The sequence below is a fragment of the Ambystoma mexicanum genome, chromosome 5p (assembly GCF_040938575.1).
Source record: "Ambystoma mexicanum isolate Mex_15411 chromosome 5p, UKY_AmexF1_1, whole genome shotgun sequence".
Taxonomy (NCBI): domain Eukaryota; kingdom Metazoa; phylum Chordata; class Amphibia; order Caudata; family Ambystomatidae; genus Ambystoma; species Ambystoma mexicanum.
In genome coordinates, this window is record NC_090930.1 from 1,247,239,604 (window position 1) to 1,247,255,927 (window position 16,324).

The 16,324-nt window shown below is 40.6% G+C and overlaps 1 protein-coding gene and 1 long non-coding RNA gene across 5 annotated transcripts in view; one reads left to right on the forward strand and one right to left on the reverse strand.

The window, feature by feature from the left end:
* LOC138481516 (uncharacterized) overlaps positions 1-15,267 on the reverse strand; it is an 89,087-nt gene extending 73,820 nt beyond the window's left edge. Inside the window, exon 1 of the long non-coding RNA XR_011274261.1 lies at positions 15,132-15,267. This is a non-coding gene — a long non-coding RNA (uncharacterized lncRNA). The remainder of the gene's footprint in view (positions 1-15,131) is intronic.
* LOC138481515 (cadherin-10-like) overlaps positions 1-16,324 on the forward strand; it is a 1,315,401-nt gene that overhangs the window by 1,165,192 nt on the left and 133,885 nt on the right. For all 4 annotated transcript variants that reach the window (XM_069613702.1, XM_069613701.1, XM_069613700.1 and 1 more), the window contains one exon: positions 10,875-11,011. In XM_069613702.1, coding sequence (XP_069469803.1) covers positions 10,875-11,011 — 137 coding nt within the window. The remainder of the gene's footprint in view (positions 1-10,874; positions 11,012-16,324) is intronic.

The following is a 16,324-nucleotide window of genomic DNA, read 5'->3' on the forward strand; positions in this document are numbered from 1 at the left end:
TGAGAAAAAAAATGTGCCATTTGATCAAATAATATTAGAATTCTCTGTACCCAATTTTCGATACAAATGGTAAAAATGCTCAAGATATCAACAGACCCTGGAATCATGGGTCAACATTAAGTACAAATAGACTATAGGAAAGCACATCAATAAGGAAACTAAATATTTAGAGTGAAGACCTGTATTCTACTTACAGGTGGAAGAGAAATACATGGTTGATTTACAGTAACATGGTGGTCCTTTAGAGGATTTCCAAAACGCTATTTTTAAGGCTAAGGTAAGTTGGTGGATTCAAAGTCCAGTTATAGGTTTCCTAGTGTCAGAGTTAAAACACCATCTATTGTAAAAATCAGTAATGGCTGAGTTACGTATAACAGGCAAATAAGCATTCACTCTATGTGATAACCCCACCATTTTTAGTCTAATATACATATTTCTATTCGATGGGGCCCTAAACCAGTTTTCAAGTCTTACCGCATCCAATAATATAAGCTGTGATAATACAGCCTTGTTGGTAAGCCACATAGTCAACCAGAACACGATTGGTACACATTGCAGTACAGAGAGTAACATTTTTCAAGTGTGACCCAAGATACCAATGTTGCATGGATGTAGGAATCATTACAGCAAGCACATGTTTTTCATGAACCTTTTGGTCAGTCTTGTCTATACAAGACAATACAAGCCAAGGCGCTCAGCCCCCATATTCCAGCTGAATTGCAAGAAGTGCCAAAGGAATGTGCCTCAGAGATATGACTAGTGTGCATAACCGCATTTCCTCCAAAGTTGGATGGGAAATGTAAAAAAGCCTCAATTAATCAGGTTCATCTGTAGAGCCATGTACTTGCGCATTGTTGTAGTCCCAAAGGAGCAGATTTTTATTGGTGTAGCCCACTTCACTGGTATGTTGCACATTTTGAAAATCAAATTGATTTCTCACTAGCTGGCAAGCTGTGAATTACCTAGGCCCAACGAAGATGAGACCGTCAGGTCCCATTGGCATGATGTCCCTAGAATAAACCTGAAATGTGACATTGGACATCTGTACCTGCATTTCCCACTCTTCAAGAGAGGACACGGGTGCAGAGGACTGTGTTTTCTTCTCCTCCAGATACATCTGCTGGAATATCAACTCAGTCTGCTCCATCTCTTGCTCTTCCATGGCCCCCTGAACCACCACCTCATCAATCTCTGGACAGACCAAGAGCTCTGCTCCACCCTCTGCCTGCATTGCCAGTGTAAATAGAGACTGCTTTACATAAGTAATCTGAAAAAGGTGCAAGTACTCCACAGTAGAGTGACGCCATGCAGGAAAATACACACATGTATTAACTCCCCACATCTGGGAGAAAAGCAATTCAGGCAGTCTGATTGGCTCCCTGTCCCTTTCCCCAGAGCCTCTGCCAGTCCTCCCCATCTTTTCTCGTGCAGTGTGCCAGTTTTGCTCTGAAAGAACTCAACGGCACTGTGCTGGAAAGTGAATTTACTATATTTAATTCATTTTTGGACTCATAATCTTGCTTGAGCTTCCAGGTGCCTTGCGCGGTGGGCTTCAAAATATTGCATGAAGCGGATCCAGCTGGATTATATTCTTCATAAGAACATGTTCCCCTTACAAAATTCATTTAGAATCACGTGCGATCCTGACTTTCACTGCTCTGTTTGCAAAAAGTAAAAGACAGGAGCAAGGAAGCCTGCAGCCGTTTATAGGCTGGCTAGGAGACTGCTTTTCCCAACTGTGCCTACAAAAACATGGCTGAACTGTGGACTCCTATTTTACTGCTGCCACTACCTACCTCTATGCAATAATATAAATGTGCTCAGCATCATGTGTTTTAAGAAACAATATACAACTTCAAAAGCAAAAATTAAGTTACACCTATACTCATAAAAATAAAGAATAAGCAAAATCCCTGCACACAAAACACAAACACATATAATACTATTAGTGCTACACATGAGCGTATTCTCCACAATCACTGTGCGCTCACCTCCTTATTTATCTATTCCTTGGGACCACATCTACATTTTGTGTTGTCGCACATGTATTCTCCTGAGCAAAGCCCAGTAGCCTGACATGTGACACACTAGGTATATTGTACGTGCATTATGACATCATCCTACATATCACTCTCATGTCACTGTGTCATTTTCATAGCTGGTATGTGCAACCCCCTCTTGTGGACACTGCATTTACTTCTTCTCACCAGCATCTACTTCAAACTGCAAAGTTGTTTACGTCATTGTCCAGCCAGGACTCTACTGGATCCACAACGGAAATGCCCTTCTCCTGCTAAGTATTGCCTACTATGTTTCCCAGACATTAGCAACACTGCTGGATAAGGACTCCCTGAACCAGCCATAGTATGTCCTCTTCCTTGTCCTCCCCTGTGGTAAGTGCAAAATCTATATTGACCTCCCTTCTTCATTTCCCCCCGCCCCCCTGAGCCATCCGCTAATGATGCTCCCACACCAGGCAACACCCGTTGGGCCTACAACAACCAATATCACACCATTCTACACCAAGACATAGACCTGGCAATTAACACCATCATCCCAGGATAAGTCACCCTCCTCCTACTTTCCCGCCTCCAACTCCCTGAACCAATTCATGCTTTCTGATGCAGTCTTGGGAAGGATTTAGACAGGAAAATAGGAGCCAGGATAGATGACTGATTAGGGCAAATAGGTGAGGTGGATTCACATGGGGTTCAAGGATGCACAAAGGATGGTGACAAAAACAGGAATAATTCACTCATCTCACACACACAAATGGCATTTTTCTTAGATTTCAAACATATTACTTTTTATTGTTTTATTTTCTTACTAGCAGTAGTGCCCTTTCTCCAAACGGGCTCTGTAGACAGCCATGATAACACTTATCCTGTTTTTCAAAGTGCAAATGTGAGTTAATAATTAAGTGAGCTTTTCCTGTAAGTGTATGATCAGTGACCTGGGGGAGGCAGTGGGAGTGGTGTTGGTTAGCCATCTCACATGGGCTTTGCTTCCGATGACTAACTGTGCATTGACATCACAACCATAGGATTGTAATACAATGTGCATTCATGACCTGGCACAAGGTTTCAGTCGATCAGATCCCTCCTCTATTTGGCATAATCCGACAGTAAAGGCCCGTGTTTGGAAGAATCTGCAGGCTGCTCTGCCTCCTCCGATCTCCTTAGTTCTCTCGCCAGCTAGCCACCCTACTTCCGCTTCGCTCTGGCTGGCCATTTCAGGAAAGTTGGTCATTACGAGCTATATTCTCTATCATCTTGGATGTACATTTTCTATCTCTTATCTATCTGCTCTTAAGTTTCCGTGTCTGCATTAGACATCTCTACATTCCGTACAGTGGGCCTCATTATGACCCAGGCGCTAATGGGTTAACGGCGCCGTAAAAGGCTGCGGCGCCGTTAACCTATTAGCGCCTAATTACGAGGTCCCTTTGTGGGACCCGACCTTAACGGCTGGTGTAGACAAGCAAAGGGACCTTGGTGCTAATTACGGTGCTGCAATTTGCGGCACCGTACTTAGCGCCTTCCCCATTCTCATTGAGCCCTATGGGGTAAAAATGGGAATGGGGAAGGGCCATGGAGGAAGGGGGAATTACTGCCCCGCCAACCTTGTAATGGGGTGGTAATTCCCCCTTTCTCCATGGCGGAGTCGGTAATTTACAGGCATGGACCATGGTGCTAATAGCACCATGGTCTTCCGCCAGGGTCGTAATTAGGCCCAGTTACGAACTACAATTCCTGTAGTATGCATTGCGGTGCTCCTCTCTCTCGTTTTTCATGGTCTGCTGAATGGCCTTGCTTCCTACAATGCTTCAACGCCATTACATATAGCAATATGCGCTGGACAAATATAACATAGCATAACATAACTTAACATAGGCATCCCCATTATGTAGCAAGGGATGCTAGAATTGTGATGTCACCGGTGGAAGAGTAGTTTGAACAAGACGATTTTTAAATAAGGTCAGTTATGAAGTTCCATGCCCCACCAGAATAATTATAAGCCTAACATGTGCAATTAGCTTCATGCTTGTTTCATTAAAGTTGTTTGTATGAACTTGGCAACAAAAATGTTGTTATGCTGGTGCTAAGCATCAGCAATAGAAATTGTTTCGAACTGTTAATGTTTTAGTTTAGTTTATTTATAGCACGAGCCCATAAAAGACATTTAGAACATCAAAGCATTATTCAACTGTTAATGAATAAGTCGAGGCAAAGGTAAAAATTGCATTGAAAGATTATCAAAGAGATGTATGCTCCTGAACCGCAACATGTGGCAATACGCAGACATTTCCATGCAAATAACACATGAAAGCATAATATTAAACAATTTCAATAAGATATCGCAACTAACTATCCAGTTTTCTTGTTTTCAGAAAACAAACATATGGAGTTTCCATATGCAGCGCAAGAAACAACAGAGCCTGTGTCCCCTTTCATGTTTAATTCCACCACCGTTCAATAACACATAGGACAAAAAGTAAAAATGCATCTTTTCTTAAAAATAAAGTCCCTGCCATTATTGCAGTGTTTTGTTTCAGAACACACTTTACCAGTTGCATATTACATTTTGACCGCTTTTACAATACTTAATCAAGTCTGGGTTATCTGGCACGTTGCATGCAACTTTATTTTTTTAGAATTACTCAAACATAAGCGGCCCGACATCGGACTACTCTCTGACTGGAGGTGGGAGATATGGTGTGTAGTAAAACGAGTACAATACTTGGAATAAACCGAATTGGCTGAAAATATACAATATCATGTGTTTATTTACAAAACGAAAGACACAATAAACACTTGGAAATATGCTTGGCGGCTTAAATATGTTGTTTGTTTTAGCATAAAATGGAGGGGTGCAAAGGCATCTTCTGTTTACTTTCTTTTCCCCCCAGCGGAGTGAAATAAAGTGTAGGTTATTTTTTATTGTTTGATATGGATTTTTTTTTCACAGCGTTGAGGTAATGCAATCTAACCTTTATATTTATTTTCTGGAGTATTTCATTGTTGTAGGGTGTCATCATTAGTTTGGTGCCGCATACCATGATTGCTTTTATTGAGTTATATGAAACCAGCTTTTATAAAGTTCTATCCTCACAACCTCCTTTAAAAAAAAAAAAAAAAAAAAAAAATCAGTAGGGACATTAATCAACTGTTTACTGTAAGTGTTTAAGTTGTTTTGTTCTGCTGTAAAAAAAAATATATACATATTTATCTGATACAGTCATTCACCACTAATGAAAACCTTATTCCAAAATGATATGATTTTCCATGACATATTCCCAAGATAACATGGTTTGTGTTGCCATCTATGCCCATATGCATTACATGTACTTTGTGTGTGCCTACTCAGTCTTTGGACCGTTTGCTATTGAACTTGTTCGTATTTCAGCAAAATGTTGCTTTGGCTTGTTGATCCAGTGAGACCCTCACTGCCTCCAGTTGCCTCAACCAGCAGCCCTTGACGCTCACATCACACGTCTTTCAGATCTCCTGAACAATGCACCACCTTGCCCCTTTTGGGATCTTCAAAATGCCGTTTTGAGCTTTGCCATTGAGTATTTGCCTCTTTCAAGAAATGTTGTCTACAGTGGCACTGACCCGTAGTGCTAGGCGTGTACTATGTCACAACATTTAAGAATATGCATTAAATGCTGCTAGGTTCTCCTTCTAATGACTAGAATACATGAACATATGCTTTGTTTAAAAATATAGGATGTTCACGTATCTGTGTTCTACAAATATGACCATAATTTACAGTGTATTGATTACACAAAGTGATTCTGGTTGTAAATCATCATAATACATATAATATATCTGTCTATATGTTTGTTGCATGTTTGAAATTCAGATATAATTTGCTGGGGATGTGTGACCAGAAGTCCACTTCACATGGTTATTGCAATATTTTAGTTGTACGTGTTCAATGTAAATGTTGGTGTTCGCTGAATCTTTGATTTGCCATGGGTTTCTGTTTGACCAATGACATTGTATTTCCAGGCGTTTTTAATATTCCAATGCTTGATTTTTGTACATAAATATAATACATCTGTTCATTGATGTTCATACATTGATTGTTCCAATTTTGAGGATTTCCTTTTCCATTTGCATTTGTATTTGTATTTTATTTAGTTGTATAGCTCTCCAGACCCGAAGGCAACCAGGCGCGTATCTTAGAACAACAAGGTACAGATAAGGCAATGGTTACAGTTGCATTAGTACAAAATGAGCAGGTTAAATAAAGTACATAGCAGTGCAAGAAGCGAGAGGTTGTTGTCAAGTAGTCAGATGACAAATGTCAGAACAACAAGGTACAGATAAGGCAATGTTTACAGTTACATTAGTACAAAATGAGCAGATTAAATAAAGTACATAGCAGTGCAAGAAGTGAGAGATTGTTGTCAAGTAGTCAGATGACAAATGTCCGGTGGCAGGGTAAAAGGTAGTTAGTCAAGTGTGGTGGATAGCCAGAGCTTTGCTTTGTGTTTGAATAGAGTTGGACAGGATAAGGATCTGATGGTGAGTGGCAGTGAGTTCCATAGTTTAGAGGCTAGAACTGGGAAGCTTACACCCCCGGCTTTCTGAAGGTTGTATCTGGGAATGGTCAGGCAGTGTGCTTGGGCTGATCTGAATGACCGTGTTGGTATGTACTGAGAGAATCGAGAGGCTAGGTAGATGGGGGCTTGATTGTTTACACATTTGTGTGTGAGGGTCAGGGATTTCAGTGATATCCTTTGGGCCACTGAAAGCCAGTATAGACTCTTCCTTGTTTCAGTGATATGTGCAGGTCTGGGGATGTTAAGGGCCGCTCTAATAGCATTATTTTGAATGACCTGGAGTTTGTTGAGGTTACATTGGCACTACACAGGGAACCGGGGTTGGATCCACGGATGAGGTAGGTGAAAATACTCTCATGTGTCTGTTGTCCAGGAAGGAGCTGATCCAGTTAGTGTCTTTTTCAGAGAAGTGGGCAGCTGATTTCAGGTGATGGCAGAGGATTTGGTGATTGACCAAATCGAAAGCTGCCGAAAGGTCAAGTATTAGTAGGAGGGCCAGTTTGCCATTGTCTTTTAAGTCCTCAATTTGAGTTTTGAGATCTAATAGGGCTGTTTATGTCCCATGCTTAGGTCTAAAGCCAGATTGTCTTGTACCAAGTAAATCTACTTGGTACAAGACTTGCCAAGACAAGACATTGCTATGCCATAGACAAGACTTGCCATCCATCTATGGCATATAAATGTTTCGGGCAGCCGATGGATAAGAAGCCATCATTCATTGTACACAATGTGCAACATGCCAACAGTGGGAAACAGTTTGCCAGTGTGGAGAATTGAACTTACTAAGGCCAATAGAAATACAGCATCATACTTCGGGGTTGCACTGTTAGAGGCTCGTGGAAGTCTATAACCTGAAAATCTGCTTATACTGTTTGTGCTGCTTCTGCGGCATCCACTTGATTTGTTTCTCTGAATTCACAATACTGCAAGACAAGAAAATAACCCCCGTTTAAATGTAGGCTGCCTGTCGCATTAAACAACCTAAGGCCAAACAATACAAAGGGAAACTCTTGTGGGGATTGTCTAGTTGGGCCTTTGGCAAGACTTTCTGAACCACACAGGCAACAGTCTAGATGTATTGCCGTCCACAGGTCTTTCCTTATCACACAACCTAACCACAAAAAGACACTATATCCCCACTGTTAACTCTTATTCCCACCACTGAAATGCAGATCAAGAATGAATTACACAAACTTCCTCTCTTGGGTAACAATAATCATGCAACCCACAAACGTACCTCCCCTTAGACATAATTTTCCAAATCATAGGTTATACTCTTCTTTTTATATAGCGATGCTTGCTCCCATCTCCCCACTTTTCTACGCTGATCACTGTCTGATGGCTCCAACATAATGCACCAGCCAATTAAAAACAAAACATGTGGTGGCATCACTGTTATTCACAGCTTCTCTCAAAACTAGCATTCTTCCATCACCCAGAATCACATTCATACACATGTGCATGCCTCCCACTACCAACTCCCGAGCCAGCCAGAGTCTATCTAATGCACCTTCCTCCTGTGGATAGTATGTACTTCAAGCACCAGGAGTGCCAGTCCCTAATTTCAACAAGACCCGCCAAACAAAACTAACACACACTTTCATACGTCAGTAAGGAAATGGGTCATCCGTAGGTCACCTTCCCCTTGTTTACACACCAGACAGAAATCACAAAGATGTACACATCAACAAACCTCGACTGGTAGAAGAATGAGAGTCCTATTGGCTCAATACCTCTACCAGGACCACTCAATCGCAAAGATAGACTAGCAGGTGATAGCGAGTGCTGGTAGGTTTCTGAACCTCTAGCAAGGCCATTAGCTCACCGACTATGTAGATATAATTGCTGACATTGCTCTAGCTTTCAGGGTCTCAACAACAAACTGGAAGGTTGTAAGTGCAATAATGTCAGAAAAGTGGAGAGGAGAGTGTAACAAATCCCTGAAAATAAAACATAATGACAGTGGTAGAGTCTTATCAAGGTTGCAACCTGAGGAAAACAGAACCACTAAATGTTGTGTTGCTTCTCACAACACTACAAAAGCCCCACAAAAGCATTTAGTGTTCACAAAATTCAAGCCAGTCTAAAGTTGGTATTAGGCAATCATAGATATACACTTTCATAATACACAGGAGCATGGCATGTAAAGCAATAAAGATAAACTATTATATCGTTTGCTCCGTCTTTCATACCAAGTGCTCTGTTAGACATTTTGCACCACCATTCAGGATGCTTACAATTGGAGTACACATCAAGGAACAAAGAGGGCCACACTACAGTGTGTCTAACATATTGCACCCTTAGGTCGGTCATTTCACCTGGATAAAGGAACTACAGTGGAGCCCTCAAACTGCCTTTAATGAGGTGTCTGAGGGCTTCTCTAAGAGAAAGTACAATCAAAGATAGCCCTGCTTTCTGCCAAATTATTTATACCTCCAGGTCGCTACCACCGAATGCAAGCGCATGCAGCAATGTTTCTATTCTTTGTTTGCAAAAGCATGGAGAATTAGCTTGCTATTGTGTACTTTTATTCAGGACCTCTAGGCTACAATTACCAGACTTGTTGCAGTGCCGGGTACACTGATGTTGCCTATGATGATATCATAAGCAACAGGCTTCACACTCGATGCATCAAAAAAAATAAGCAGAGCACAAAATGACATGCTACACACTCCTCTCACGAAGCGCACAGGCTGTCACTGCAGGTCAGTGAGGTCCACCCGACACCTTTCTTTCTTTCTTTCTTTCTTTCTTTCTTTCTTTCTTTCTTTCTTTCTTTCTTTCTTTCTTTCTTTCTTTCTTTCTTTCTTTCTTTCTTTCTTTCTTTCTTTCTTTCTTTCTTTCTTTCTTTCTTTCTTTCTTTCTTTCTTTCTTTCTTTCTCTCTCTCTCTCTCTCTCTCTCTCTCTCTCTCTCTCTCTCTCTCTCTCTCTCTCTCTCTCTCTCTCTCTCTCTCTCTCTCTCTCTCTCTCTCTCTCTCTCTCTCTCTCTCTCTCTCTCTCTCTCTCTCTCTCTCTGTCCCTGTGTCCCTGTGTCCCTGTGTCCCTGTGTCCCTGTGTCCCTGTGTCCCTGTGTCCCTGTGTCCCTGTGTCCCTGTGTCCCTGTGTCCCTGTGTCCCTGTGTCCCTGTCCCAGCCTTGACACTGCAGATCCCAGCACAAACAGCCTGCCACCAGCATTCCCTGAATCCCTTCAATGTTCTTCTTCTTTCTCAAATCTCCCTCTCCTGCAGTTTTCTGTCTGCAGCTTTTTCTCTTTGTACCCCTTCTCTTCATTTTAAAGCCTGTTTTCCTCCCTCTCACTTTGCTTATACCTTCATAAAAAGATAAATGATTTCATCACCCCTTGCCGTGAGGTCACCGATCAATCAAACACCTCCTAGTTTGGCCAGTCCCCCAGTAACCCTCCAGAAGCCTGTTATTTTAGCTTCTTAACATTCACTGTTTCACAGCGTTGATTCTCCATTTGATTCCAGCTTCTTGCTCAAACAGTTTTTACAAAATGCATTTTGCTGTCTGCCACATACACTGCAGTTCATCCTCAGTTGTCGAATTTTCTGCATTTCTTTCTAAACCCTCATCCCTGTGTAAATGGTGCCTTTTCACCCACAATCTCAACTGTGGCCTTCTAATTACTAATAGTTTAGTTTACTACGGTTATTGGTTAGTAAATTAATAATTAGTCCGGATGATAGTCCCTACTCTACACCACATGCTGTGATATGTTCACTCCTTTCTTTGGTTTGTATGATTCTCATCAGTGTATCAGATCAGTGCTAAACCACCTATACCAGCTTTAACACCTTCATCATTTGTACCCTGGCAAATACTTTCAGTAGGAGTCTGAGGCCACGCATACCTTCTTGCATGGTTGAAATTCACACTACTTATTCCTACAGTCCTCTAACCCCCTCGAAGACTAGGGAGAATGCCACAAACATTGAAAGAGGTGTTTCAGGGCTGGCACACAACACACAGGTACCGCATTGTGTTAGTTGTCGAAGAATGTAGGTAGGGCATAGGCAATAGCATGGTGCTGTGCCCTCATATGAATAGGATAGAAACCATGTTCAATGGCCGAAGCTTTCTTTCTAAAATATTAATTGTAATATTAGTTAGGTCTTTGTGGAAGCTTTTGGCCAGATAATGCATTTTTTGAAATGTGTAGCCTCATAAATGCACACATTATCAGTAACAAAACATCACAAGCTTCACTCAAAGTGTTTCCTTAATAATCAAATGTATTACTTCAACACTTGCATTTTTTTCTTTAAGCACTTATATTTTCTCTTCTACATATTCTGCAGGTTTTCTTTGGATCGCCATACAGACCTTGACAGATTTTTCAATATACATTCTGGAAACGGATCAATTTACACTTCAAAACAACTTGATCGTGAAACTTCCCAATGGCACAACCTCAGCATAATAGCTACAGAAATAAGTAAGTAGTTTGATTTTAATATATGATATTATAGTGTTGACTCTATGGAGTATTTCTGTTAAACTGATACACCTTTTTCTGCACTAGCAGAAATTGAACATAGTTGCTACGGTATATGTGCTTTCAAAACCCCACAATGGCCATGCTTCAAAAACTACCATGACATTGTAACACTTCATTAGAATCTTATGAGATAATTATTCCCGTTTGAACTTGTTGCTAGGTCAATGGTGTGATCAGTGCAGGTCTGGTTTGTTGGAAACAGAAATGGAAAGACACATGATCATATGTTAAAATCAGATCAAAATGTATTGTAGTGGGTGAAACAGGTGGGCAGGGGAGCAGCAATGTGGGTAGTGGTGAAGTAGAGCTAGAGAAGTATATTCATACTCTAAGTAAATTTGCACAACAGCCTGGAAGTTCAAAACCCGAAAGACAAAGTAACAGACTCCAGCAGTACACCTTAGCTCACCCATATGTAGCATGGAACATACTCAAGACTTGCCATGAAAGAGATACAAGTGGTGCAATTGGTTAAAAACGCAACACAAACATTTACAATATTAAAAAATGATAAGTGGCAAACTGCTAATTAATATGCACTTTTGAATCTCTATTAGTGGAAAAGCAACACAAGTAAACCTATAAATAGTAATGTAAAATGTTTCAATGAAAGAGAGTAGTGTCACCTTAAACATGGGTACATATGGGAAACAATGTTAATCCATGAAAATAAGTAAAACAATTGAAAGAAATGGCTATGAAGCTCATTTGGAGGTGGCTGTAAAATAATCAAAATGTGTAAATGCCTTGTTTAATGATTGTACGAATTTTGTTTACGTCACACCCCATTTTAATTCCTTTGTTTGGCAGAGAGGAGGAGTGGATTGTAGTTTCTGATCCGCCAGCTTTTCCTCTCCGCTATAGCAATACTACAGCATTTGCACCAGCAAGATTTACATGCTGCCATAAATGCTGTGGACGCCTATGAAGTTCCTCAGATTTTTACACCAGCAGACAGACTACATAGGAATCGATTGTAAATGAATGACAGGTATATTTGCATGGCGGAGTGGAAAAGGGTGGCTTAAAAGCATATATGCCACCTTTTTACTTGCCTTTTTGCACTTCATCATGCAAACTAGGACATTTCTGTGTTGGGGACCTATTTAACAAAATTGTAAATGTAGCAGGTCCCTGCTGCCACATTACGGGACACTCAAAAATGAGCCCCTGTATTATGCTGCGGTACTCTTCCATGAGAGCAAGACACATTATTTCCAAACTATAAAAGCCCACATGTGGATTCAAGCACAGGTTAGGTCTCTGCTATAGATTGTACATTCACACAGAGCCATTTTTAAGGAGCAAGGCCTTTATCAGCCTGGAAGTTCCACCAGTGGTATCCAGAACATTTTTCACAAGGTCAGTAGGATTCTTGGGATACTACGCTGGAAGGAAAAGGCCAAGTGAAATCAGAAGGAAGTGGGTGATGCTGCAACCGCTTGTGTGATTTTCTTTAAGCAACAACCAGATACTTCAGGTAGCTTCCCTCAGTCATCTGATTCTTCTCCCATTCAGTGACATGTAGCAAAGGGTGGTAGCCGGAGAGTGTTCAATAGTATCTGATATGGCCTTACGTTTCTCCATTTGTGAAGACATTTGAGGTCCGAAAACAACCTGATATGTGAAGCTGACTCTCAGCCACGAGATTTGCTGAAAGGAATTCATATTTATTGTGCAACTTTCCCGAATCCTCCAGAGATGTTCAGGTGTGAGTTGGAAACTTTAGCCAAAAAGGACTTTACAGCCTTGGATATTACTTATTTTGCTATATAAGTGTAGATAACGAGGCTAGGAACAGTCCCGTGCAATGCCTATTTGGGATATGCCTTTTCCAGGTCAGGCTCAGAGGTTTGTGGTCAGTCCTCTGTTGATTCATCTTTTGAATTTGTAAGCATGAGCCACTAATGAGTTTGGATCCTCTGGTGCTTGTAACTAACATAGATGCCAGCCATCAATAGTTAGACAATTTTCTCAAGCAAAGAAGCATGTCTTCAGCCGATTCAAATACCACTGTACCCATGGAATGTGTTGGGGAGATGGCTTATCCAATATGGGTAACCAGACAGGAAAAAAAGTTGGCAGTCAACAGGTGCATGAGATTCAAGGTAAAGTTCTTTGGAATTCGAATGACAAACTTCCACAAAGTAAGTGTGACAGCAGCATGGATTTATACATGCATCATCACTAATTTAGAAAGAGTGTCCAATATGAAACATTTCCTAGGGGTGTCCACCAGCCTATTATCACACTGTGGGCTTACTTCCATGTTTGGGGACATCAGTGTTGTCAACATCACTAATTCAAGATAGCGGAGGACACCAGTCACTAGGAAGTTATATCTCCCAAGAAAGATGCCCTCCCCTTTACTTTGTGGCCATCAAACAGGACAGCACAAAGGGGAGTAACTTCTGTTAAGCCAGGGCACCTTCAATTGAGAACTGTCCAGTGAACCAAGGATTCCTCAGTAACATTTCTAAGTTACAACAAAGTAGTCCTCAGAAATACATATAACCTAATCTGGCTTTAGAATCCTGCTTTACTCATGGGTTCAACCACAAATAGAATATGTGCACCACTTCAAAAATGTGATGCTAAATAACATTTTAATTTCAATTCACAGAGGCCTCTGACTTTGAACTGATTAGTCATGTCGGCCTTGTGTGCTTCTCTCCAGCAGTTCAATACTGAAAAAACATTTGTCTGGAGAAAAAAAAACATTTCCCTCTCCTCGTTCCACTATACCAGTATGTCTTGCATAGGAGCCAGTAGGTGTTGGTGCATTCTGCAAGCTTATCTATGTACTTCCAATCACAAATAACCATATACATGAGATGCCAAAGGCAAAACGTCAACCATATACAGATGTAAAGCGTGCACAAGGCTCAAAAAGAGAAATGCAGCGCCAGAAATCAATAATTATCCACGCACAATGATTGTCAAAGAATAAGAGTGTATTCAAAATGCCCTTTCTGAGACACGTGTTTCGGCAACAGACTCGCCTTTTTCAATCAGGGCTAAAGGGAGTGATCATAATAGTAACACAAATTTCATTTTACCATGGAAAGTAACATAAATTCACCAATTAGTATAAATTAAACAACATAGAGATTCAGAAAACATTCAGAACAAAAGTTATTAGATAAAACATGTAAATAGCAATTGAATAGGAAAAAATAAATAGAAAATAGAAAATATATAAAATAAGAATAAGATTAATGATTGCAAATGTGACATACATGATTTCACATAAAGATAAGGAGGGGGTAAGGGAAGGATTGGTATAGGTGAAAAGGATGGAGAAGGGGAGAGAAGAAAACACGGTAATACATTAATTCAAAGCAAGTCATGGTTTTAAGCTCTCTGAATGATAGAATGTCTTGACTCGGTTAGTAACGAGAAAGGAACCTCTGACCTAGTACGAGTTGATAATAGTCACGTTTAGAGTCTGTTGGTTGCTTGTTCATGGGATAAATCCCGCCTACTAAAAGGATAATTAGATTATCTAATGGCGGTCTGGGTAAAATACAAAATAGTTCGGGATAACGGTGCCGCAGTTGGTCTGCAAAAGCTAGTAATACGAGTTGGGACATTGCAAAAACAGTCTGACAAGTCATAAGGGTCAGAAACATTATCTATATTTCTAGCATTGTGGTCTTGTGTAAAGAAAAAATGGGTGGCCCCAGTTGTCTAATGTGTATAATGCTCGGTCTCGTATTTAATAGAAATAAGTTCCAGAAGTAAAAATTAGTGCTCGCTGGTAATTCCCATTTAGAACATCTTTGTGCATTCTAAATCTGCCAAAGACGCCTGAAAATATTCGCCAAATGTGTGAGTGATGGTGGCATCGCTTCCTCCAAACTGTTAGGGTTAGTAACGTGTGCTGATTTATTAGTGGACCTAGGGGCAGCGTTCCGTTGCTGGGATAAAGTAGACAGTGATGAGGTTTATGTGGCATTTCTTACAGTGCGGCAGTGACCTGTATAGACAAAATGCTGTGCACGGATCTCGGAATAGAATTACATAAATATAAAAGTAAACGTACACAATGAATTACCTTATGCAGCACTTCGTACAAGGCGGCATAATCCCGATGTTGTATTGAAACTCAACCTGCATGTACAAGTGCTGTGCACAGCTTCGGGCTTACCTCGCAAGAGGTGAATGGTTTCTCGAACGATAGTGCTGGCAGGAGGAGTCCGAACGCCACACTTGTGTTTTGTGTTGCGGCAGAGTAACCAGGGCAGCCCCAGTCCTTTCTCAATGTTCATTGCTTCATTTCGAGCAGCAGAGCGCCATGTTAGAACAACCAGAGTGGTTGTTGTGCCAATAAGAGTAGAAAATGATATTTAGGTCTGTTCTTAATTGAAAATGTTGTATTAGAGGTATCGAATCCAGAAAGTTATAATAGATAGCACACATATGTCTCTACAATTGGTTAAGAAAAGTAACAAAGGGAGTATTCATATTATGCACTGTAGTAACATGATAGCAAGGTGAAAATGACAGTGATGTCTGGACTCAGTGCTCAATTATGTTCTAGCCTGAGGTGGGCATGAGTAGGTTACAGTAATTGTGTGGAAAACAGTACTGTAAAACAATAAATTACTAATTTGTCACACTAGATAGTAATAAAGAATAGGAAGTTAAGTACAAATGCAGATACTAAACTTAAGGTGTAATGATTAAGGTAATGTTAAAATGCAGTAAAAAAAAAAAAAAACAATACATCACTATTACAAATTCTGGTAAGATCTGCTCAAATACAGATGTTGGACCAAACGGTATGCTGTTAAGGTAATATTAGCATGAGGTTCATATAAAGACCCAATGCGTCAATATTAGGAGTTCTGGTAGGGACTGTTCATAGGAATGCTCCCATCTCATTGTCGGAGTACAAGCCCACATGGGTGGCTCGGAATTGGCATATGGTTCTCGCTTCTTGTTGCCTTAGTCGAAATTCTTGGTTGCCCCATCGTCTACCCAGGCGGATTCTTTTCAGTCCAATAAATTTGATTTTGTGTTTATCATCCATTTGGTGATGTAATTGCTAGTGTACCGCAATGGGCAGTGTAGAGTCTTGGCTTCCTATTGAGAAGAGATGTTCCCGTATCCCATTCCTTAACTCACGTATGGTACTACCAATGTAGATTTTTCAGCACAGGCCAATAATTGCATATCCCACAAATTTTGATTTACAGTTGATAATGTCCTTGATCATAGTTGTTGTTCCAAAACTGTCTGTAAATT